This window comes from Herpailurus yagouaroundi, unplaced genomic scaffold (assembly GCF_014898765.1).
Source record: "Herpailurus yagouaroundi ecotype Mexico unplaced genomic scaffold, PumYag 29, whole genome shotgun sequence".
NCBI classification, from domain to species: domain Eukaryota; kingdom Metazoa; phylum Chordata; class Mammalia; order Carnivora; family Felidae; genus Herpailurus; species Herpailurus yagouaroundi.
The window spans coordinates 42405844-42431703 of NW_024412377.1; the positions used below are offsets into that span (position 1 = coordinate 42405844).

Sequence of the window (25860 nt, forward strand, 5' to 3'; positions counted from 1 at the left end):
GTGCCTAGGGCCCAGGATACTTTAGGGGCCCATGAAAATGTTTGAATTTTAATTCCTTTTACTTAAAAAAAATTTTTTTTAATGTTTACTTATTTTTTGAGAGAGAGAGAGAGACAGACAGACAGACAGGAGCGGGGGAGGGGCAGAGAGAGGGAGACACAGAATCTGAAACAGGCTTCAGGGTCTGAGCTGTCAGGACAGAGCCTGACACGGGGCCCGAACTCATGAACCAGGGGATCATGACCTGAGCCAAAGTAGGACCCCCCAACCGACTGAGCCACTCAGGTGCCCGGAGTTTTCATTTCTCTTAAAGCCAGAAGAAAAAAAAAATACAATAATGCTGAATATGTAAGAGTGAATTCAACCTGCATTATGTGTCTTTATACCAACACAGTCCTAAAATATCATTTTTTAAAAACTTATTTAAAATTTTTTAAACGTTTATTTAGGGGAGGGGGCAGAGAAAGGGAGACAGAATCTGAAGCAGGCTCCAGGCTCTGCGCTGTCAGCACAGAGCCCAACCTGGGGCTCGAACTCATGGACCATGAGATCACGACTTGAGTTAAAGTTGGACACTTAACCGACGGAGCCACCCAGGCGCCCCTTAAAAACTTATTTTAATGGTGGAAAAAGCCACGGAGGCAACAGTGCCTAGGACCCACCGAAGTCATTATGTGGCCCTCTGTGGGAAAAGCAAGTGTTATTTATGGTTTCTGAAATTTGAACTCCTTACACTTTTTATCTGTCAGGAAATAGTCTTCTTCTTTTGATTCGTTCCCCCCACATATTTAAACACGTACAAGGCCCTTTAGCTCACGAGGGGAATGAAAACAGGCGGGCAGCTCTCACACCCCAGCACTAGAGAGGACCCCGAAGCCCTCCCAACTCACGGTTTGGTCAGGCTGCGAGGAGTGAAACCGGAAATTCGGGGGAGAGGGAAAGACTTTCATGAAGAACGGGCGGTCGTGCCCTCAGTCTGGAGTCACTTTAACACCTCGGCCCAAAGTAAACCTACCAAAGTAGGGTGGCCTCAGAACTAGCTGTGCAGCTGGAGGAAGTCCGTTGGTTTAGGATGTGTCAGGGGGTTAGGTGTGGACCTCAGACTAGAGGGGGCGGGAGCATAGGAGCCCTCCAAGGTAATCAAGGCACTTGGGGGTGGGGGGAGCATTGAGTTTTTTCCTCACCACAAACAATTCTGACACCAACTTCGTGTCCCACAGTTCAATCCTGACGTGAACTGTCAGACTCCATGTGGTCAAGGGCTCAGTCCCCACAAGACTGCCCTCACTTCAGAAGTCAGTCACAAGTATCACGTCCCCAAGTTACCTCGCACGCTTCTGTCCAACGAGGGTACAAAGTCGGGGGCTCCCACAAACACCGCCTTCAGATTCAAAAATTTGCTGGGACAGCTCACAAAACTCAGGGAAACTCATATTTACCAGTTCATGATGAAGGGTACACTTCCGGTATAGCCAATGGAAAAGAGGCCTGGGAGAAGGTATGGGGTGGGGGTGGGGCGCAATCAGAGTTTCCACACCCTCTTCAGACTTGTTGAGCAACCCTGTAGCTCTTTGTGTTCTTTTGTCCAGAGGTTTCTGTGGAGGTTTTTATCGTGTAAGCATTGGCCATCGGTGACTAACTCAATCTCCAGTCCCTCTGTTCTCCCCAGAGACTGGGGGTGGGGCTGAAAGTTCCAAGCTTCTATTCATGGCTCGGTCTTTCTGGTGATCAGCCCCCATCTTGAAGCTCTCCAGATCCCACCCAGAGTCACCTCATTAGAACAAAAGACGCTCGCTCCTATCACTCTTACCACTCGGAGAATTCCAAGGATTTTAGAGCTCTGTGCCGGGGAACTGGGTACAAAGACAAATACATACATCTTATCAAACCACAGTAAGTTCCCAACACCACTGCATGCTGTGAGCAGAACAGCACAGCACTCCATGCCCCAGCTCAGCCCCCATGATAATCCGTAAGCGAGGGTTATGAGGTAGGGCCCTTCACGCTCTTTGAGCAGATGAGGAAACTGAGGCACAGAGAGGCGAAGTTACCTGTTCAAAGTCACACTAAACAATAAGTGAGAGAGCTGAGACTTGAACCCTGGTGCCGAAGCCCTTCGTGTAACAGCCACACTCTACCCAGGTATGAAGCTCTAATTATATGTCATGTATGGACCCCAAGTTTGCTTCAGAGCTGTGGCTTTCGGTCAGGGACTATTTTTGTCCCTAGGGGTTATTTGGCAATGTTCGGAGATATTTTTGTGTATCGCAGCTAAAGAGGAGGTTGCCACGGGCATCTAGTAGACAGAGATCAGGGATGCTGTTAAACATCCTACAATGCACAGCTCTTTGCGACACACAGTTGTCTCCAGACGTCAGTAGTGTTCATAACTAACCTTAAGGTTGAGAAACCCTGCTTTACAAGTCTTCCAACATTCTACTCAGTGCCTACCTGAAGGATTTTGAAAACTGCTTACTTTCTTACGCGTTTTTAAGTTGATGACTATTTCATCATGAGCTTAAATATTTGCAAAGGGTCTAATTTGCAGCACATTGTAAATATTGGCATTTTAGAACGAAATGGTACATCATTCTTTAAATACAGAGGAATCTAAAGGGCCTAGTAGTTTCGTATCAACCATCAGCCCATGATCCATTTAAAAATACACAAACAATGGGGCATCTGGGTGGCTCAGTCAGTTAAGCGTCTGACTTCAGCTCAGGTCGTGATCTCTCAGTTCATGAGTTCGAGCCCCGTGTCAGGCTCTGTGCTGACTGCTCAGAGCCTGGAGCTGCTTCAGATTCTGTGTCTCTCTCTCTCTCTCTCTGCCCCCCTCTCTCTCAAAAATAAATAATAAAACATTAAAAAAATTTTTTTTAAATACACGGACAAGCTTTTCTTTAAGAGTCTGGGGTTTTACATCTTTCCTTTTCACCATAAGCTTGTATTTCCCCTTGACTGCACTCACAGATTTTATCCTAATGTTTTATGCATGTGTGTATATGTACATGTGTATATATGCAAGTATATATGTGTCTGCATGTATATGTGTATATATGCATACCAATGAAAGACTCTCAAGCATGTAAATACTCGAAGTCTTTCACGGACCACCATCTCACACTTAATCTGCAACCAAATGTGCCCATTAATTGGAATGATATCACTGGAGATATTTTCTTTGGCCATAGGCCTTCAAGTATTAAAACCTTTTTAAAATCTATTGTATTACACAACTAATCAATACAACCAAATATATTACCTGGCTTTAGAAATAATTATTAAATGCTCGAAGTAAATTTTTTTGGGAATTCATCTCTTAATGAGACGGGATGGGGCCATTTTTGGAACATCAGTTAATGAGTGTTTCTTATTGCTAGACTAAGATAGGACTTAGCATGTGTTTTATGCCAATTTTTAAATTTTTATAGATGCAAGTAATTAGAAGCCGTGGGACTGGAAGTTTTGTTATAGTGATGTCACCCAATTCTTTCAGATCAGCTGTGAAAAAAAGTGTACTGTGATCATTATTCTGAATGATCTATCAGCTGACAATTCAATTCGGTTCTCCTTCAATTTTGTTTGAGGCAAACCTTAGAATCATTCACTTCCTCAATTTCTGGGAAGCATGCCATTAAGATTTCACTAAGGCTCCTCGTTATGACTATTAATTACACCGCTGGCACTTTCTCTGAGGCATTCTGGTTAAGCCAAGATACTCAGAATGGGTGAGGTCAATTAAAACATTATTAATTTAAATGTATCTTCCAGGGGCACCTGGGTGGCTGAGTCAGTTAAACATCTGACTTTGGCTCAGGTCATGATCTCGCGGTTCATGAGTTCAAGCCCTGCATCGGGCTCTGTGCTGACGGCTCCGAGCCTAGAGCCTGCTTCGGATTCTGTGTCTCCCTCTCTCTCTGCTCTTCCCCCGCTCATGCTCTGTCTCTCTCCCCTTCAAAAATCAATAAACTTAAAAAAAATAAACAAATAAATATATCTTCCAGTGTTATATTTTTTATAAAGTGCTTTTATCCTGTAACAAGTTTTTTTTTTTACTTTTTAAATGTTTTTTAAAAAATTTTTTAATGTTTATTTATTTTTGAGAGAGACGGACAGAGAGACAGAGCATGAGCAAGGGAGGGCATAGAGAGAGAAACAGAACCCAGAGCAGGCTCCAGGCTCCGGGCTGCCAGCACAGAGCCGGATGCAGGGCTCAAACTCACAAACCGGGAGATCAGTGACCTGAGCTGGAGTCGGACGCTTAACCGACTGAGCCACTCAGGTGCCCCTTTAATGTTTATTTTTGAGAGAGAGACAGAGTACAAATGGGGAAGGACAGAGAGAGTGAGAGACACAGAATCTGAAGCAGGCTCCAGGCTCTGAGCGATCAGCACGGAGCCCAGTGCAGGGCTTGAACCCACAAACCGTGAGATCCTGAGCTGAAGTCGGATGCTTAACTGACTGAGCCACCCAAGTGCCCCCCATCCTATAACAGGTCTTAACTGTTCTCCTCAAAACTTAGAAGCTGCAGATTTGACTCATTGAACTTAAGGAAATGTTTGCCATATAACATAATTGGAAATGCCCGTCAGTTACTGTCCACTAAAGGAAGCAGATCAGACTTGTTTTTGTTAGAAAGAATCTGATTTGCTTTTCCAACCCGAATACGCATGACTTTATTTTGTAAAGAGGGAGAAGAGTAAGAGAACTGACAGTGTTTCACCTCTGGGGCTTTCTTAGGAAGATAATATTAAGAAAGAGAGTGCTGACTCCCTTGAGGCCATCAGAGCCCCTGTAATTCCTGGAAGGCTTTGGGCTGGGAGTGAGGGTAGGAGTGGTTCATGTACCTCAGTTTGAAGACTTCCAATTAAAACTACCTTGGCTTTTGCAATCGTGAAGTCCTGTCTCTGGCCATTTTTTTTGTTTTGAAGAGAAAGAGGGAGAGGATGAGTTGGGGAGATGGGCTGAGGGGGAGACAGGGAGAGAGAGAGAGAGAGAGCGTGCGCGCGAGAGAGAATCTTAAGCAGGATCCACACCCAGCGTGGAGCCCAACAAGGAACTCCATCCCATGACCCTGGGATCATGCCCTGAGCTGAAATCAAGAGTTAACCGACTGAGCCACCCAGGCACCACCCCCTTCTTAACATATTATTATTATAATTTTTAATGTTTATTTATTTTCGAGAGAAAGGGGGGCGGGCAGCGAGAGGGGGACAGAGGATCTGAAGCAGGCTCCGCGTTGACAGCAGAGAGCCCGACTTGGGGCTCGAATTCACAAACCGCGACATCATGACCTGAGCTGAAGTCGGACACTTAACCGACTGAGCCACCCAGGCACCCCACCACCCCCTTTAAAACAAAATTAAATATTGGGTCTTGGAAACCCTCCCTATCATTCTTGGTAACGTCTGTATGATATCCCATTTGTATAAAAGTACTGTCACGTGGTTAACCCGTTCCCCCATCAGTGGTTATTTGTTTCCAGTCTTCTCCATGATTAAAAATAGTGCTGCAGTGAGGAGCTGTGTACAAAAGGCACACACGGCTGGCACACGTGTGGGAGACTGGAGGGTGCAACCCTGCACGTGGACTTGCCGGGCCAGAGGCTGAGCATTTACACATTGACAAGAAGTGCCCTCCACAGAGGCTGCCTCTGTTTACGCTCCCACCAGGGAATCGGACTGCCCGGTGCCTCTCACTCGGTCCAGCACAGTGGGCTAGCAGACGTTTTCATTCTTTGCCAGTAGGAGGGGTGAAAAATTATAGGTCGCTGTGGTTTTATTTTGCATGTCTCTGATTATGAGTAAGGTCATCACCTTTTCATGTGTATTTCCCTCTGTAATTCCTTTGCTGGGAAATGTCTCGGGAAAACAAGCCTTGTGCCCACTTTTCTAATGGATTAGTCTTTTTCTTGAATCGTATGAACACTGTTTCCTAAGGAAGTGAATTCTTCTGTCAGCAGTTTCGTCGGATGTATTTCCCCAGCTCACTGCTTGCATTCTGACATCGGCTGTGCATTCTTGCGTGTGTTGTGCAGAAACCCCTCATTTTTATGTAGGTGAATTTATCAATCTATTTATGACTTCTGACTTTCACGTCACGCTTTGGAAAGCTCACTCTGAAATTGTTCCTTTTAATTCTACCATGCTTCCCCCCACCCCCGCTCATTTTTTTGGGTTTGTTTTCTCATTATTTTACAATCCTTGATTCATCTGGAACTTATTTTGCTATGGGAGTGAGATAGCGATCCAGGCTTGTGATCACCTGTGGTATAATACAAAATTGCATTGGTCTTTGTTTCTGGTTCCTGGAACAAAGCTTCCCAAACTCTTGGAATTTCCCAAGTGACAGGAGTGTCCTTTATAGAGAGCCCACTGTGGGTTTAGGTTAATGACCATGATTTAGTGTGGGGTCCCTAGATAGGCTCAGGTGGGACTGGACACTAGCAAATCCAAGCAAATGGAGACCTGGAACTTTCAGCCCCACCCATCAACCTCTGTGAAAGGGTGGGGGTAAGGGAACGGTAGATTGACTCTATAAAACTTGGACAATGCAATTTTCTGAGCCTCCAGGTTGGTGGAGCACCTCAGTTCCATAGAGACAGAAGCTCCTGGGTTAGTGACCTTTCTGGACCTCGCTCCGTGTATCTCTTTGGCTGTTTTTCTGTATCCTTTATAATATCCTTTATCATCAACTGATAGATATTAGCAAATGTTTCTCCGAGTCCTGTGAGCTGCTCTAGCAAATTAATAGAACCCAAGGGGGGGTCATGGGAACCTCCGATTTATAGCCAGGTGGTCAGAACAGAGGTAGCAACCTTGACCTGCAGTTGGTGTCAGAAGGGGGCAGTCTTTGTGGGACTGGCCCTTAACCTGTGGGCTCTAATGCTACCTCCATACAGACCGTGTCAGAATTGAGTGAAATCGGTAGGACACTCAGTCTGGGTGTCCGTTTCACCAAGAAAGGGAGGAAAAAACCCATCAGACTGCCTTACGGTCCCAACGTCATTTATGAACTTGTCCCTTTCTTCGCTGGTAAAAGATCCACTTCTAACACAGGCATAGTCTTCAGGGTCTGCCCCGTGGACCTGTCTTACTAATGCCTAGGACTGAACCGCCTTTAGTCCTTCTGGTTCCTATCATTACTCTTCTGTTTCAGAATTTTCTGGTCTTTCTTGCATACTTATTTCTCAATAAGAATTTTGGAATTGCTCCCTAATGATCCCCAAACTAAAGTAGATGTATTTTCCTTGGAATCGCCCTAAGTGAATAATTAATTAGGGAGAATAGACCACATTTAATATTAAGTGCCCCTAACCAAGAACATGGTGTTCTTTCCATTTGTTCAATTTTTCTGCGGCGCCACTTTGAAATGTCCAGTCAGGCAGCTCCTGGGAGCAACCATAGCCTGAGGGTGCCCCCTTGATCACTGGTCACACAGATCCCCAAGATCAACGGATCTGCCTGGTTGGACAGCTGCAAGGCTGAGGGAAGGACAACTTGCGATTTGCCCCTCTTCCCTGAACCTGTCCCAGCAGCCCCCTCTTCTCTGTTTTAGGGTCTTGCAACATTTGTGATTTAATCAAGCCTCATCTCCACAGGGGCATCTGGGGATAAAGCCTGATACTTCCTTGCGAACTGGTCAAGCCTGGTCTTCCCTGACCATCGATACCTAGGACTCATCACACGGGAGCCAGGGGATGATTTGGCTTGGGCCACATCATCACAAGAGGTCTCAAATTTACACTTCTCACCCCAACATCATTTGAGGTGACTCACAGAGGCACACGGAGGGAATTGAAAGAAGGTATTCATTAGAAAACTTAAATGTGAGTCCCATTACCAGAACTCATGCCAGCCAGGCACTATAAATCTGATATAAATCATGTACCTGATGTGTGAATAGCAGAGTTATATTGCAGGACATTGCCATATATAAAGGAATGCAAAAAAAAATTGTCAGCATATTAAAAAAGATTTTAACGTTTATTTATTACTGAGAGACAGAGAGAGACAGAGCATAAGCAGGGGAGGGGCAGAGAGAGGAGGAGACACAGAACCCAAAGCAGGCTCCAGGCTCTGAGCTGTCAGCACAAAGCCCGACGTGGGGCTCGAACTCACAAACCGTGAGATCACGATCTGAGCTGAAGTCGACACTCAACTGACTGAGCCACCCAGGTGCCCCTAAGCCTACATATTTTTATTGACACGTAGATATCACTCAAATCATCATTGGTATAATGCTTGGTGTTTTATCAAAACCTTTAAAGTTATATCACTTACTACCAAAATTCTGACTCTTATGATAGAAATACTTCAAATGTGATGCTTTTTCTATAAAGAAAAATAAAACAATATTTTGTTATAAAATACAAAATATTGTTAATAAAATACATTGGTTTGTATTTTAGTGCAAAAATTAAACACGCACCATAATATCTGCAATTCTGTCTTGGCAAAGCTTCAGTTTTTTCCTGGGTTGGAGGCCTCCTAAATGGAAGTGTCCCAGGGCTCTCTTGACCCCAGGCCTTGCTGCCCTGTCAGTGCAGCATCCCACTTTAGGACCCTGGACTTCAGAAAATCAGGGTTTGGGGTGCCTGGTTGGCTCAGTTGGTTAAGGGTCCAACTTCGGCTTGGGTCATGACCTCATGGTTGGTTAGTTAGTTCCAGCCGCACCTAGGGGTCTGCGCTGTTTCAGATCCCCTGTCTCGCTCTCTCTCTGCTCCTCCCCCCATCCCATGTGCACATGTATGCACTTTTGCTCTCTGTCTCTCTCTCTCAAAAATGAACATTTAAAAAAAAAGAAAGGAAGAAAAGAAAACGAGGGTTTAAGCCCCATCTTAACTCACATAACAATTTCCTTCCGGGTCTGTTCCAGCATCATGTACTGTGTCCACTCCTGTTCAGTTTCATATGTCTTAGACTGATCCACGATCTTTTGGAACATTGTCCTCTTCCTGCAAAATAGACCAGTTCGTTGAAGGAGCTCATCTCAGAATAAGGCAACACCCCGGCTTCTAACACTGGCTGTTTCAGACAGAGGCTTATTAAAGCAACGTAATTAACAACAACAACAACAAAAGGTCTAATGAACCAAGGCCTGAGAATCAACACCTAGGCTCTAACCCAGACCCTGTCACCAATTTGTTGCCTGATCTCACTCAGCAAATCTCTTTCCCTAGATTTCAGTGTCCCGTGGATACAATGGGGGTAATAATACCGAACTCCCGGGGATGTACTCAGAGTTAATGTTCCATAGCACGAGTGTTACGCCCGGCACACAGTACATGTTAAATGAGTTAGAACTACGGTGTTTGTTATTATCACGTTCATTGGTTATTGTTATTCTTGTTCTTAAAAAGGAAAGAAGTACCAACTTGAAATACAGGGCAAGGTCTGTGGCGATGATTGCAATGTCCATCATGTGGATTGCATGCTCGTGCTGCCTGCGATTGAGGTTTTGAAAGATATTCAGGCTCTAAAGAGAAAATCATAGAAGAGATGTGATGCTGGCGGGCCAGCCACGCAACTACTGATGATGACCCCAGCTGTTTGGAGAGGCAGCCCAGGCCAATGGGAAGAGTGCTGCTTGGCCACACGGAGGCTTCTTGTGAAATGGGGGCTCACGGCAGCCAACGCAGAGGGCCCCCACCCATCCTACCTCATCTCTCAGCAACGTTTTGCCAAACTCCAAGTGGTGTCTTTCCAAGATGGAGGACCCATGGAGCTTGGCCAGTGGATTCTGGGATCTGAATGGGAGAGAAAGAGAGAGACACACACACACACACACACACACACACACACAGAATCAGCACGGAAGGGCCAAGAAGGAGGTTGAGCACATCATCCAGTCCCATCCCCTCCTAATTCTGCAGGCAGAGAGGCTGAAGGCCAGAAATGAGAAAGAGCTGGTCACATAGCGAGACCGCATCAGGTCTCTTAAGTCTCAGGCTTTAGTTTTCTCCACAACTGATTCCGAGCCTCTTTCAGTTACGGTCTGTTGAATAGTGTGTGCCCCCAAAGCACAAACATACAGAATACCCCATGCAGTTTCAGGGATTTATGGATTCCCTGTAATCATCCATGACATTGGCACTGGGCCATACTTTAAAGGTCACCAAGTCCTAGATGTGACACTCGGAGTTTTAGGGGAAGCCATTGAATTCCCACAAGCGATGTGTCTATGCATGTTTTATTCATTAAATATTTGTTGAGTGCTTACTAAGTGCAAGCACTGAGCTCAGTACTTAGCTTCCCACAAGGTAAAATGTACACACAATCTCTAGCCTCAGATTGGACTGTTCTAGCGTCTATTTATGATTTATAGGCTGTGGGCCCCGGGCTGATCCTCTGTTTCCTCATCCATAATATGAGCATAACACTAGTCCCTGCTCTACCCAGCCTACACGGTGGTCGTGAAGGTCCACCAAGGCCGTGGTTCAAGGACCACGTTTCAGAGGCTGTCTGGAGTGTAAGCTCGATGAGGACAGGGGCTAGGTCTGTTTTGCTGCCATGGTACCTCCTTTGCCTACCTCCTAGGGCCTACCACACTCACACTAGGAGCATTACAAAATACAAAGTGAATGAATGAACCAGCATCAGTTCATATTCGTAACATTTGGCTTAAATGAGTTCAGCAGCTGGGGAAGGAGGAGAGGGAGGGAGTTTAATATATTACCGCTATAACAAATTACTATAAATTTATTGGCTTAAAACAATAAGGATCTATTATCTTACAGCTCTGGAGTTCAGAGTAAGATGCATCCACAGAGCTACTTTCCTTCTGGAGTCTGTAGGGGACAATCTGTTCCCCTTGCCTCGTAGCTTGTAGAGGCCACCTATATTGCTTGGCTGTGGCCCATCCTTCTCCTCTCTGAGGAGAAGCATCCTCTCTCTCTCTGACCTTCTGTCTCCCTCTTACAAGGACTTTTCTAACTACATGGGGCCCACTGGGAGAATCCAGGATAACCCGTATATTTTAAGATCTTTAATCACTCCTGTGAAGTCCCTTTTGAATACAAGGCAGCATAGTCCCAGGATCCAGGCATTGGGGCATGGACATATTTAGGGGTCATTATTCTGTCTATCACAGGAGTTTACGCAGGAGGAAGAAGAGCAGGAGGAAGAAGGAAGCTGTGAACTGTGGGACTCCCCCTTAGCCAGTGAGTCAGTCTGTCTGAGAGCCTTTCAGATCTGGGTAATGAATCCCAGGAGTGGGAGGTAGAGGGGGCGGGCAGTAAGGGCCAACTCACTTCATCTGGTAGAGGTTGTTGGTGCCTCTGTGGTCAATGTCATGGCAGAAGGCAGCGGTGACCATGGCCAAGGCCTCTAGGTCCGTGAAGTACCGCTTCAGCTTTCCCGTCTGGAAGAGTAATCAGAGGGTGCCACTCACTCCTTTCTTGCAGGGGTGGGGAGCAGAGCAGGTGTGAGGGCCAGGGCCTGGTGCTTAGAAACACAGGTGTAACCTTGACTCTCCCCCTGGCACAACAGCATGACCAGATGTTTGGCTGGGACTGGGGGTTTTTCTGGGTTGTGGGACTTTCCATGCTCGAACTGGAACAGTCCCAGGCAAATGAGGATGGCTGGTCACCTTACTCCTGAATGACCTTACATGGTCCCATCATCCCCCGGTTCCTCAGTATCCCAATCTGCACACTGGAGGAGGAGGGCATTGGACTAGATGGTTGTTGAGAAATCACAACTGTCAGGTTTTAGGATCCAGACAGTTTTTGAACATGCCCGGACTGGCAAAGCAAACCATCCAAACCGGTCTATAGTTTAAGCACAGCCCAGGAGAATCCTCCCTCACACACTGCTTGTTTATGCTGGGTGTTAGACTAAAGGGTGGGGAAGAGCTCGCGAGACGTGATGCTGACTCTGCGACTTTAAGAAATAAATCAAGGGGTGCCTGGGTGGCGCAGACAGTTGAGCGTCCGACTTCAGCCAGGTCACGATCTCGCGGTCCGGGAGTTCGAGCCCCGCGTCGGGCTCTGGGCGGATGGCTCAGAGCCTGGAGCCTGTTTCCGATTCTGTGTCTCCCTCTCTCTCTGCCCCTCCCCCGTTCATGCTCTGTCTCTCTCTGTCCCAAAAATAAATAAACGTTGAAAAAAAAATTAAAAAAAAAAAAGAAATAAATCAAGTCTCTGTGGTGTCACTGTCACCTTCTGTGGTGGCCTGGCCAGAATCCCTGCCTCCCGGCCCCAGTGCTTACTCTGGCCTGACCGTTCCAGCCGTGAGAGAAGAAATGCGGATGAGTGGGGCTGGACAAGGGCAGAGATTTGCATCATAATCTGAATGGGACACACTTTTACATGAAATATCTCTGAACCGTCTGAGCCAAAACGGCTGACACAGATACACATAGGCACGTCCGTCCAAGGACGCTGGGGCAGTGTCTGCTACCATGAAAGATCGAAAACCACCCCTGTGTCTAACAACAGGGGGCTGGGCACAGACATTATGGTATATCTGAACAATATAGGATACTATGCGGCCATAAAATTCTATCATGGAGAAGCCTCGAAAACATTATGCCGAGTGAAAGAAGTCAGACACAAAAAGGCTAATACTGTACGAGATTACTTACCTGAGGTACTTAGGGTAGTCAAATTCATAGAGACAGAAAGGAGAAAAGAGGTCACCAGGGGCAGGGAGTGGGGAACGGGGAGTGGTGGTTTCATGGGGACGGAGTTTCTGTTTGGGAAGATGAAAAATCCTAGAGGTGATGTTTGCACAACACTGGGAACGTGGTTAATACCACTGACTGATCTGTACACCTAAAAGTTGTTTAAATGGTAAGTCTCCTGTCATGTATATTTTACTGAAATAGCACATTAAACATATGAAGAATGGGATTGATACGCTTATATTTTTTCAAATGAAAAAAACATTTTAAAGGATATTATTAAATTGGCTCTAAATAAAATAAACCGTGTGTGCGTGTGAGTGTGTGTGTCGGTGTAAAAATACATCTCGACGCTTCTAGAAGAAAACGCGGAAGGCGTTGTGCCATGGTTCTCTCTAAATAACTGGACAGGGGTTGGGGTTAGCCTGCAGCTTTCCTTCGCTTTTTATTTTACACGATTCTCTGTGCTCAGAATTCATAGATGCTAAGCATGTACTCTTTTTGTATCAGTTTTAAAAAGCAACAAATCGAGAGCAATGCTGTGGCCGCCGGGTGGAGGTGCAGAAGTCATCTGGTGTGATGGGAGCCCCAGCTGCCACCATCCTGCTGCCATCCCACCACCGCCATACCACCAGCAAGGAGAACATGGTCTGCCCCACGTTGAAGCCGTGCCGCCAGTTGTGGTAGGTGATCCTGCGGTAGCCCTTACTCAGCGAGTACATGAATCGCACCAGCGCCTGCGAACACACGCGCAAGAGTGAGGTCTGGAGCCCCACCTCCTGAGGGAGTCTCCCCAGCAGTGAGGCCTGGGGCCCCGCCTCCTGAGGGAGGTCCCAAGCCGTGAGGTCTGAGGCCCCGCCTCCTGAGGGAGGTCCTTCAGTAGTGAGTTCTGGGGCCCCGCCTCCTGAGGGAGGTCCTCCAGCCCCCACACTGGACAGGAGCAGGCCAGCAAAAGCTGCAGTCCTGCCGTGAGAGCACTTTGCAAGCTGCTAAATCTTAGGAAAATGGATGTCGTTATGAAACCAGGTAGATGTAAGTTACTCTACTTACTCCACTAGTTAACCTTCATCAATGTTTCCCAAACTGTGCCCCGGGAGAGCTACTGTCCTGGGAGATGCTGTCAGGAGCTTTACCCGAGAGGAAAACAAAAGGAGTCTCTAAATCAGTGGGTCTCCAACTTGAGTGCCCATCAGAATCACCCAGAAGGCTTGTAAAACACACAATTTCTGATTCATTAGAACTGGGAGAAGGTGTGTGTGCGTGTGTGTGTGAGAATTTGTGCTACTGGGGCCCCTGGATGGCTCAGTACGGTTAAACTTCCAACTTCTGCTCAGGTCACGATCTCACGGTTTGTGAGTTCAAGCCCCGCGTTGGGCTCTGTGCTGACAGCTCAGCCTGGAGCCTGCTTCGGATTCTGTGTCTTCCTCCCTCTCTCCCTCTCTGCTCCTCCCCTGCTTGTGCTCTCTCTCTCTCATTAATAAATAAACATTAAAAAAAAAAAAGAGAGAGAGAGAGAGAATTGGCGCTGATACATTCTCAGGTGGTGCCGATGCGGTTTGGGGCAGCACTTTGAGAACCACTGTGTTAATCAAACAAATCCGGGAAGTTCTGCAGGGAACACACCCCCAGCCCCACCTTCACTGTCCCTCCCCCAACCACCTAGATTCCCAGCACACTGAGAGGAATCCTGCAGGGGAAGAGTCCTGTTTGAACTGGTTTGACCCGCCTTTCCCACCTTTGTTTGATTATAAGCAGCCGTTGATTCACAGCCTCAGAACTCTGTGCCTTACAACCCACCTCAAGAAGCAATGCCCCCAAAACACCACAGTTCAGAGGAACTGTAGGTCTCTTTTCTGATACATGACTCATCTGTGCAACATGACTAATGCTTTAAATCCTACAAGCTGAGGGCGCACTGTTTTTGAGGCTTTGCAGATTGAGTTAAAGAAAAAAAAAAGCAAGCAAGAAAAGAAAAGAAAAAAGGAAATCAGAGAGGTTTATTTCGACCTTACCTCCTGAGGAATGTGAAATTTATCTACCACTTTGAGCTCATAGTACATCTGTATCCCACATTTCACTAGCTCCAGCTCTGTCAGGGGCAAGTCGCTGAAGTGGAATTTATTAATTTCATATTTCTCCGCATCTGGCAGCTCTCCTTGCTGGGTAAGGAACAGAGGCAAGTGGTTGGAGCACATGAAGCGTTCCTGGGTCTCTCCCCCACCCAGCCCCGTCCCCATCCTGCGTCTGCCGGGAGGATCAGAGCAGAGTGACAAGGGTCCTGCTTTGCAGAGACAGCCCCCCACCACGCGCATGCTCAGGGCGCACCCTGCAAGAGTCACCCGCGAGGGCCAGGGATGCCCTGCCCTGCTCACCAGGATCTCAGCGAGTTCCTCTTCCTCACATTCCCATGGCTCCTTCCCGTACACCTCTCTGGTTTTCTGCCAGGGCCCAAAATAGAGAGAGAAAAAAAAAAAAAAATCAGTTGCTTTATCTGGGGTCTCCATGTCCCTCCGCTTTCCATTTCCATTCCCTTTCCTCCAATTCACACACGAAGCATGCAACTAAACTAAATCATGCATGTAAGTCATTTAGTGCAGTGCTAGGCACATCGTAAGCACTAGAATTAAATAATGTTGTTGCTGATATTCTTGTCATTATTACTGACTTGGAGTCAGAAGGTCTTGTTCATGGTTCTGGCTTTTCTACTGGCTGCCTGACTCAAGGCAAGTTTCTTCCTTCCCTGGGCCTGTTGCACCACGCACGTGCCAGAGGAGGCGGGGTGGGGGTGGGGGTGGGGGTGGGGGGGGGGGGTGGGGGTGGGGGTGGGGACCTGGACCCAGTTGCTTGTTTCTGATTAACTGGTTCACTGAAGCTATGCTTGCGTAGTGCCCACATACCCATCACTTGGCTGAAATCATGAACTGAGACAAGCGAATTGTGAGTCAATTCATCCACACTAGATGTTTTCTCCTTTGAATGTATCAGATATTGAGATGAAATTATCAAAGGTGTTGTGATACGTTCCCAGCTTAAGAAATCACTTCTGAAAACATTGGCCTGTCTTGTTTCAACTTGCGAGGTCTGTAAGCAAGGTCTTGGGAGCTTAGCTGGGCATCCTATCCAATGCCATTTGGCTAACTCAGTTTACTTCTAAGATAGTGGTCTTTTTGAGAACAAAATCCCAGTAATGATGAATCACTAATTCCCACGTGTCTTTGAAAGCGCCTCATCCAATTTCCTACCCCAGGCAGGACTCTCCTCTGTAGCATCCCTGGTAAATTCACATCCAGCCTCTATTTGGATGCCTCTCTTGACAGGGTGCTCACTACCTAACAAGGCAGTCCATTCATAAGAGTGGTGGAGAATTTGCTCATTATTCGGACAAAGGTTGAGTGAGACGTATTTAATGAGTGAGACCTATTTAATGTCCCCTGGGTGATTAGGGGACAAGTTACTTCCCCCTTGGGGGCCTCAGTTTCTTCATATCTACAGTGGGGATAGAAACCCTTACCCTGCCCACCTTAGTGGGCCATTGTGAGCGTCAAACGATATTATAAGGGTAAAATTGCCTCATACACTGCAACGTGGTTAAACTATGTGAGGACTGCCTAGTAACCTCCAACTCCTTCTGTCATACTTCTTTGCTCACCCAACTCCTCTGCGATCTGATTGGGTTTCTACATGAGTCAACCCCCTAGAGGGAGTCTCTGAGAAACTGACCATCTTTCATTGGGCTGTCAGATAGAGATTCCTCTGAGAGTAGAGGCTGTGGTTGGGCGACTCTATCTCTCCTACCAAATCAGCCCTCAGCACAGTGAAAAATGGAATTTCTAGAGCTGTGAAGCCAAGATCTGGCCCTACGACTGAGGTGATGCGTGAGGGACAGCTGTCCCCAAGCCACACAGGGCAGCCATTTTGTGTGACTTTCTGATATGCACGGATCCATCCATCCATCCGACGTGAGGGGCCAGGGGCATACCCGTGGAAGGCAAGCCTACCTGTCTCTGCCTTCATGGAGCTTTAGTATTGCTCTGACCACATCTCCAGGATGCAGTGGCTGCTAGAGCAGAAACAATAGAAGAGCTTTACCCACCAGGATTGTCTGGATCTCTTCGTTGTCACACTTCACGTGGTATTTTACCATGTCCTGGAAAATGTCCTTCCTGTTTTCCAGTTTGTTCATTGACTCATAGGTGTCGGGATTTAAGACGGACCAGCCCAGGAACTGAGCCAAAGACTGCAAGGAAGGAAAAAGAAGAATCAGAAGCAGAACACCCAGGCTTGATCCTGCCTCTGCAGTTGAGGGCAAGGCTTGAAGTTTCCATCTCCTCGGCCGTGAGGTGGGTTCGATAAGCTGGGCGCTGCCCTCCTCAAAGAGATGTTGTGAGGATAAGAGAAAACAATGGACGAGAACGCGCTTTCTAATAAAGCACCAACACAGATAAAGCACCTAATACCTTCGCACAAGGGGAACGTGTTGGGCCTGTGTGGGGGCAGGAGGTATTCTCATTTTGAGTGTGATCCTAAAAACGCTGAAAGGTGAAGTGTGTTAATTCAAAGTGGTTTTAAGGGGAGGGTGGATTTCTCTGACGACACGGGCAATGCCGAAGTGAGGGCGAAGAAAGCGGACGTTGAGGCAGAGTCGGGGGAGCGGCTACAAGGGGTGAGGGTCCCCCAGCACGCTTGCAACAAGCCACCTCGGAAACCCCACGGCAAAGGCCTCCTCGCAAACCATACCTCCATGAGGGTCTCGTCCATCTCATCAAAGGGTTTCCCATCTTTGCGATTGTAAAACGTGGCCACCCCAACAATCTCTTCCTTCTTGTTCACAATTGGCATAGAAAGGACATTCTTGATCATCCATCCGGACTCATCCAGAGGCTCTTTCTGCAAGAGAAGCCAGAGTGGGTTACACATTTGTTGCTCGGGAGGACCTTTCATTCAGAAGTCTGGACAGAACTGGGCCTAGAAATGGCGGTCAGAGGGGCGCCCGGTGGCTCGGTCGGTTAAGCGTCAGGCTCTTGGTTTCAGCTCAGGTCACGGTCTCACGGTTTCGTGAGTTCGAGCCCCGCGTCGGGCTCTGTGCTGACGGTGTGGAGCCCGCTTGGGATTCTCCGTCTCCCTCTCTCTCTGCCCCTCCCTCACTAGCGCCGTCTCTGTCTCTCTCAAAATAAATAAATAAACTTAAAGAAAAAGAAATAGCAGTCAGGAAAGGACAAGGGAACAATAATTCGGTCTGTTCGTTATCAACAACATGTGCAAAAGAGAGGAAACTAAAGATAATCAAAGGGGTTCAGATGTGTTTAAACAGGCAATGTAGTTCACGTGACTCTGGGCATCACAACTTTCAGACTTTCTGCCGCACAGGCTATTTGGGTATATTTAAAAAGTGCCCGTGCTTTCCAGGTAATACGTACAAAATGAAAACTGCAAAACAACTAGGGACTCTGCGGGTAGGTGGGCAACAAGCCTATCGAATCAGATGGTAGCTGTGTAAACAAAACCTTTGGCTCCTCTCTGTGCTTTGTTTTTCACCTGTCTATTTTGGCAACAGATTAAAGTCGTCTAGAGTGTTTCACCTGCTTCTGATTATTCGCAGATACAGTCTCTCTCTCTCTTTCTCTCTCTCTCTCAAGCCACCAAGTGCCAGAATGTGCTTAACAACGCCACAATTAAAGGTTTTGTTTGTTTGTTTAGCTCTTGACTCTTGACTCTTGACGTGACTTTCTGTTACTTTTGGCATGTCATCTTATCTCGGCGGGTCTCAACTTTCTCATCTGTAGATGGGGACGGTAGCAAGAATATGTGCCTCGTGGAACATACGAGAAAACGGAGGTGAAATTTCTTGGTCAATCTCAAGGTCCCCTTTGTGAGTCATTTTCCATCTGTCAGAGCCTCATTTTCATCATTTATAACAAGAGGACGACTGGACGAGGTAATTTCTAGACTCTTTTTCTGCCAATTCGTAAAATATCAGACATTTTAGAACGTGCAAGAAACTGACCTAGAAGCTGAAAATAAAACAAGGCGAATAAGGCACAAAGGTTGTCCTCAGGTTGCTTGTAATCTAGAAGGTCAAGGAGCAACTGCACTACACATGGGGAGTTTGTTATGATACTGGGGGAACCAGAGAAGGGAAGGAAATCAAGGAAGGCTTCCTGTACTTGGAGAGTCTTCTAGTTTGAAAGTTCCAAGATTCTTTTTTATTTTAATGTTTATTTATTTTTGAGAGAGAGAGACAGAGCACAAGGAGGCGAGAGGCAAAGAGAGAGAGACACACAGAACCCGAAGCAGGTTCCAGGCTCTGAGCTGTCAGCACAGAGCCCCACGCAGGGCTCGAACTCATGATCCGCAAAATCATGGCCTGAGCCGAAGTCGGACGCTTAACTGACTGAGCCACCCAGGGGCCCCAGAAAGTTCCAAGATTCTTAAGGTGGTGAGATGATGACGAGGACAATGACCACGACAACAACGACAGTGGTGATGATTTCAGTAACGCTGGAAGTCAGCACCTGGCGAAAAAAATGACTCCCAAGGGGTGCAGATTACAGCCCAAAGAGCAAGGGGCTGTTGGTCAGGAAACATGAGTTCTAGGTCTGCCTCCCCCACCCCCCCGGCTCTCTACTTAACCTTTGGGGAAGTTCTTCCTTCTGAAGGCCATGATAAGGAGACAGCTTATTATTGAAAGTGAAATGAGAAAACATTAAAGATTTTTTAAGCAGAGAAGGTACTTGATGCAACCCATGTTTCCAAAACTACTCAAACTATTTTGTAGAGAATGAGTTGGAGGAAGAAGACTAGAATCTAAAATTGAGATCAGATTTAATTTTTTCACGTGGGTACGTGCAATTAATTGAGTAGAGACCAAGTTCTGTACGGATATCATCAGGTTAGCAACACGTGACAACAGTTTGGGCTTGTCCCATGGTCATGGTCAAAACCCTAAACCAGGATGTGCAACTTTAGCTTTGGAAGGATAGTCTCACGAAGCTCTTTCAACATGCTCTTCAAGGAGTAAAAAAATAATTCATGAATTTTTCTAAGAGACATTTTTATTTTCTTCTTAGTTAGTTCCTGATTGCTAATGATTTGTTTTTCTTATATCGAGTGTGCTAACCTCAACAAATATTTACAGGAGCTGGAAATATCAAGAAAGATAAGGCCCAACCATTGGCCAAAGGAAGCTGATATTTTGCTGAGGAGAGTTAACCTGAAATCAAGGAAGGGTAATAAAAGATAAGGAAGGGAAATATAGTAGGAGAGAACTCCCCGGCATGGTTTTCCAGGCCGTGCGTCATCTGGCCTTAGTCTACTTCTCTAGAATCTCCTGTTGGCACTTTCTGATCTGCCTCTGACTCAAATCCATCGGTCTACTGTAGGTCCTTCCAACAAGCCCTCTCCCTCCTGCAGTCTTCTCCCCTTTCTTTGCTGCCCAAACATAATTTCTCAATTATTATTCCTTGATTAATTCCAGACTCAGTCAGGTCTCCAGAGAGATCCCTTCCTCTGTCCCTCTGTCCTCTGACCAGCACTCCATGGCCTTTCTCCCCATGTAATCATGAGCCTTCTCGAGATAAAGACCATGTCTGTCGGCCCACTACGGCAGCCAGCGTAGCACTGTGTCAATTCCTGGCACAGCGGGTGCCCTTCATAAACATTCGTAGAAAAGACGGGCAAAATCAAATGGAGTGTTAAACAATATTCCATGAAAAGCCCAAGGAGACAGAAATGATATTAGCCAGAAGAAAGAGAATAAGACTCCATGGAAGTTTCATAGCGTTTGAGGTTGTATTGAAGGGCAGAGAGGATTTGGGCAGGACACGATAGTTGGGGGGTAGGGGAACAGCATAAACAAAGGTCCTGAGGCCAGAAAGCAAAGGGTGTGAACATTAAAACCAAACGGGACCTTGGAATTTACCAAACTAACTCTCTCCCCACTTCCATGGGCACATGACTTTTTTTCCATCCACATTTTCACCTTATCGAGATGGCCTCCCAATAAATAGACGGATTTTAATGTATCCTACTCCTCTTGGGGGGAAAAAACATCATATGACTAAGAGATCAAACAAAAAATGACTTGCCTGGAATTCGAAAAAGTCCTCCGCAGGCGCATTCATGATGTTGCAAATCTGAAAGCCATGAGGAGGAATAATAGAGCTGTGATTAGTCGCGATAGCATACCTAGTGAAGCCCTGCTTTCAGAAATGCTATGTCCTTGCCCAAGGCGTTCACATTCTTTTCATTAGGTAGACATGCCCAAGATGGCTTTGAATGATTAACTGAGGTTATTGGACAGAAAAGCTACCTGGGCGAACATTAGTTCTTGCCATTTGCTTCCTCAGTCATTTCTAAGCTTTGAAAGAAATTAAGGCTACAATTTGTCATTGTTAACAGCTGCATAGTATCTCATTTGCTTGTCCCCCTTTTGCTGAATGTTTGGGTGGTATCCCGTTTTTGTTACTATTAATATAAGTAATGCTACTCTAAGCATCTTTCAGCCCGTTACATTTGGGTTTGGTATTGTTTGTTTTGTTAAGGAAGGAGTTTTTTTCTGGGGGCATAAACCCCAAAGTAGAATGAGAAATAAAAGTGTTGTAGCTCTGGTTTTATATTGCCACATTCGTCTCCTAAAAATTGAACTAGTTAACCCTACCGTATGGATGGGACGTACCTCACGCCTCCAGAGCCCTGCCCTTGGGGCCACCGTGTACACTTGCATGGTGTGCACACTGCACAAAAGCACACCACTGAAGGTTGCCTGGGAGTTAAACTCCAGCTTGTTCTTGACTTGCAGAGAGACGCCCCTAGTCTTTTTCTTTTCACCCACTGAGAAGGCATGTTTTTTCCAAGTTCTCAAAAAGGCACCCACAGGATTTGAAGTGACCCTGCCTGTCCCATTGGCCGTGACCATCATGTGGTCTCAGAGGGTGAGCTGTCTGTCTCTGCTCCTGTTCAAGAGCTGCTTACCTACTGCCGCATCCCTCTGGCCTCTCTTTGGACCATTTCCATCAGTTGCTGTTGTTCCCTCCTGACCCCTGACCTCTCTGAGGGCTCCTGCCCTCAGCCATGAGCTTGCCTGAGTCTCTCCCATCCTTGAACGTGAAATCTCTCTTCACCCAAACACGGCCCCAGTAGCAACCCACCCAGGCTTTTTTCTCTTCTTTTCTTTTGTGATTCTCTACCTGCTTATCGTCCATCCACCCCTCCGCAGACCCCACGCCAGCTTCCACCTCTGCCTCACCACCAAACCCGCTCTCATCAGGGCTGCCAGTGACCTAATTGCCAGACTCGATAGGGTTTTCAGTTCTTATCTCACGAGATCGCTTTTGCTGCTTGGCCGTCTCTCTCCTTGTTGAATCGCTTTACTTCCTCGGTTTCCATGACACCTACTCCTGCCTGGGTCTCCAGATACCTCCGAACCCTCCTTCTAGCCTTCACATGCTCCTCTTTAGTCTTTAAAAAAAAATTTTTTTTTCAACGTTTATTTATTTTTGGGACAGAGAGAGACAGAGCATGAACGGGGGAGGGGCAGAGAGAGAGGGAGACACAGAATCGGAAACAGGCTCCAGGCTCTGAGCCATCAGCCCAGAGCCCGACGCGGGGCTCGAACTCCCGGACCGCGAGATCGTGACCTGGCTGAAGTCGGACGCTTAACCGACTGCGCCACCCAGGCGCCCCTCCTGTTTAGTCTTTAAATGCTGGCACCCAACAGCATCCCACCCCAGGTCCCTCTCACTCTCCCTGGTGACTTCATCCACACACATGGTTTCCAGAACCATCTGGTCCTGATGTCTTTCAAGTCCCCTGTCTCCAACTCTCCTCTCTCTCCACAGCTTCAGAGTCATCTCTTCAGCTGCCCACTGGACATTTGCTGCCTAAAAACGTCTCCGTGTCATCTTGTCTGAAACTGACCTTATCACCTCGCATCCAACCCTCTGGTCAGCATTGCTTATCCAGTCCAGAAGCCTGAGATTAGCCCTGACCCTTCTCTCTCCCTCCTTCTCTGCCCATGATCACGAAGTCCTGCCAAGTTTACCCTCCTGATATTAGATCTGAGCCCTGGTCTCCCTCTCTTCATCTTGTCTCTGTCAGACCTGCGTGCGTATTGAATGAGAAAATTTATTTACTGCGCGGCTCGTAGGCCCTCACTGGCTGTTGCTGCTAACGAGAGCACTCCTCGCTGCCTGTGCCTTTCTTGAGATGCCCGTCTTCTCTTGCTTGTAAGGATGTGCTTTTTGCTCTGCCTCTTAATATCTTCAGATCTATCTTCCAGGGAGCTCTCAGAGTTATCTTTTTAAAATGGAAATTGACCGTGTCAATCTCTTGCTTAAAAACTCAGTGCCTGTAGGTTGAAGTCCCATCCCGTGACCTGGCATCCAAGGCCACTGCTATCTGGTGCTTCTTTCCCTCACGAGGCTCATCTGTTGAAGGCTTCCTATCTCAAACCTAATACTCCAGCCACACTCAACTGCATACACCTTGCTGTTCAAACCTCCAGGCCCGTGTTTGCTCACATCGCTGCCTCCACCTGAATCCCCTTTCCTGCTCTTATCTGCCTAAGACCTATTTATTTTAAAACTCAACTCAGACCAACACTCTAGGAAGAAAAGGCTGGTTTAGATGCCCCCTACCCTGTGCTCCTAGACTATACCCGGTATATCTCTATTGTGCCCTTATCACACTGGAGTAGAAGAATCTGTTTAAAATATCTCCCCAGTTGATTACGAGCTTCAGAACAGACACTGTATCTGATGCATCTGTCTTTCCATCCCCAGAGCCAACGGCAGTGCCTGGTACATTGAAAATGTTCAACACGTAAACTTCTCGCTACAGGAGCAGCGTTGTGTAGCGTGTGCCTGGGGAAGGCTAAAGAGGGGTGACCGGGCTCAAATATGGGGTGATGTGCACCAAGGGTCAAGCGAACTGAGGAATGAGACTCAGGCTTTTAGAGACTCACTTCCCGCCGTGTTTCCTACTCTCTCGATCTGAAATCCTTTCACACTTCCAACGATTCAAGACCCTCCCCCTTCAAAGTTGCATTACTTACCAGGCCATTCTGGGCAACATAAGTGGGGAGACCACTTACTAAAGCCCAATGATCAGGAGGTGGGTTCCTGTAAAGGCCAAAGACAACTGGTAACTTTTGATATAGGGACAGTTGGACGAAACCCTTGAATCTGGGTCTTGTCCCCCCTCTACTCTCTTGGGGGGTCCCAGTCCCTGCTTACATTCGCTACGCCTCAATGACCCCCAAATCTTATCTAAGCATCTTACTATTCAAATTTAGACATGGAAAAAAGCCTGATGAATACGACATTTTATAAGTGCATGCTGAGTTTGACGACCCAAGAAAAAGGACAAGATTCATTCAGCATATTGTTACTGACTGCTGAGCAAAAAGAAGCCCATCGTTTCCATTAATACTTATACGGAGAGAGGTAGCTTAATACCATTGAGAGAGAGAGAGAGAGAGAGAGAGTGAGGAAACACATCTATGGTGAACTCCTACCACGTACCAAGCACTAAGCTGGGTGCTTTACATACTGATTTATCCCTCACGATAATATTACTATTTTTGATATTATTATCTTTTTAAAAACTTTTTTTTTAACATTTATTCATTTTTGAGAGACAGAGTGTAAGCAGGGGTGGGTCAGAGAGAGAGGGATACACAGGATCTGAAGCAGGCTCCAGGCTCCAAGCTGTCAGCACAGAGCCCAACGTGGGGTCCAACTCAAGAACCGTGAGATCACGACCTGAGGGGAAGTCAGATGCTCAACCGACCGAGCCACCCAGGGGCCCCAGTATTATTATCTTTTATTTATTGTAAGATTATGCTTGTTTGTTGTGAGAAAAAATACAAACGTGGAGAAACACATTAAAATCTTCATGAATCATTCTGAAGTGAACATCCATAAAACCACACCCAGGTCAAGAACAACCTTGTCAGCACCTTGGAAGTCCCTGACCTGTCCCTGCCAATGGCAGCCCTCTCCCTGACTCCAAAGGTAACCATTGTTCTGACATGATTAGTTACACTCTTGCTTTTCTGTAGAGTTTTACTACCTAAGTATGCTTTCTAGTAACCTCTAGTTTAATTCTGCCTGTTTTTTAGTTTCACGTGGCTGGAATCCTACAGGGTCTGTTATTTCATTTGGTCTCTTTTTCATGTCGCTGTAATCCATTTGTTTTACTGACTCCAGTTTTTTCTTGTAAAACGATAGCACCAAGTATCCATTCAATGACAGATGGCACTTTCCCTCAGCTTAGGGTTAATGTGAACAATGATGTATGAACAGTCTGATGTGTATCTGCTCTCAGTTCTGTATGCTGTGTACCTAGGAGATAGAAATACTGAGTTATAAGATGTGCATGTCTTCAAGTTTACTAGATAAAGCCAAACTTTTCAGAAGTGGTTGTTTCTGGTATATACTCTAGAGGATACAGCAGTTTATTAGACTTTTCCTTTCTTCCATGTCTCTGTTGATACTTAGTATTTTCAAACATTAAAAAAAAATTCTCTTTGCGGGGTGAGGGTGGGGGGCGCCTGGGGGGCTCAGCTGGTTAAGTGCCCAACTCTTGGTTTCAGCTCAGGTCATGATATCATGGTTCGTGAGATAGAGCCCCGCGTTGGGATCTATGCTGACAGTGTGGAGCCTGCTTGGGATTCTCTCTCTTCCTCTGTCTCTGCCCCTCCCCTGCTCACACACACACATGCTCTCTCTCCCTTTCTCTCAAAATAAATAAATAAAAACTTAAAGAAAATTTTTAAAAAAATTCTCTTCAGAAAGCCAAGAAAGTTCTCTATGGAGATAATTATATCATGTTTCTCTTAAGGTAGCCAACTGTATTGATGGATGTTTCGAATGTTAAAAACCAACCCTGCCTTCCTGGATTAGACCCAATTGGGTCATGATATAGAATCCCTTGTAGTTATTATTTGCTTAAAATTTAAAAAAGTAATTATTTTTTTATCGAAGTGTAGCCGACACACAAGATTCCATTAGTTTCAGGCATACAGCAGAGTGGTTTGACAACTGTATATGTTATACCCCGCTTACCACAAGTGTATCATCTGTTTACAGCACTATTGCAATAGCATTAACTATATTCCCCATGCTGTACCTTTTATCCCTGTGGCTTATTCATTCCTTGGTTGCTAAAATTCGTTTAGGATATTTGCATCTATGTCCACAAGTGAGCTTAATCTGAATATTCCTTTTTTTTTTTTTT

The 25860-nt window shown here is 46.4% G+C and overlaps 1 protein-coding gene across 3 annotated transcripts in view; it reads right to left on the bottom strand.

Annotated features, from left to right (window-relative positions):
* The window catches only part of PDE6A (phosphodiesterase 6A), a 63695-nt gene that overhangs the window by 10581 nt on the left and 27254 nt on the right, over positions 1-25860 (bottom strand). Inside the window, exons 7-19 of one of the 3 annotated variants that reach the window (XM_040497457.1) lie at positions 23675-23741; positions 20709-20756; positions 17362-17511; positions 16718-16861; positions 14997-15062; positions 14637-14783; positions 13254-13361; positions 11252-11361; positions 9661-9748; positions 9377-9477; positions 8849-8956; positions 8431-8489; positions 8260-8333 (exon numbers count right to left, since the gene is read on the bottom strand). In XM_040497457.1, coding sequence (XP_040353391.1) covers positions 8275-8333; positions 8431-8489; positions 8849-8956; positions 9377-9477; positions 9661-9748; positions 11252-11361; positions 13254-13361; positions 14637-14783; positions 14997-15062; positions 16718-16861; positions 17362-17511; positions 20709-20756; positions 23675-23741 — 1255 coding nt within the window. In that variant the 3' untranslated portion in view covers positions 8260-8274. Of the gene's footprint in view, positions 1-8259; positions 8490-8848; positions 8957-9376; positions 9478-9660; positions 9749-11251; positions 11362-13253; positions 13362-14636; positions 14784-14996; positions 15063-16717; positions 16862-17361; positions 17512-20708; positions 20757-23674; positions 23742-25860 lie in introns of those variants that run through there. The other 2 variants (XM_040497452.1, XM_040497442.1) reach the window with 2 other exon arrangements.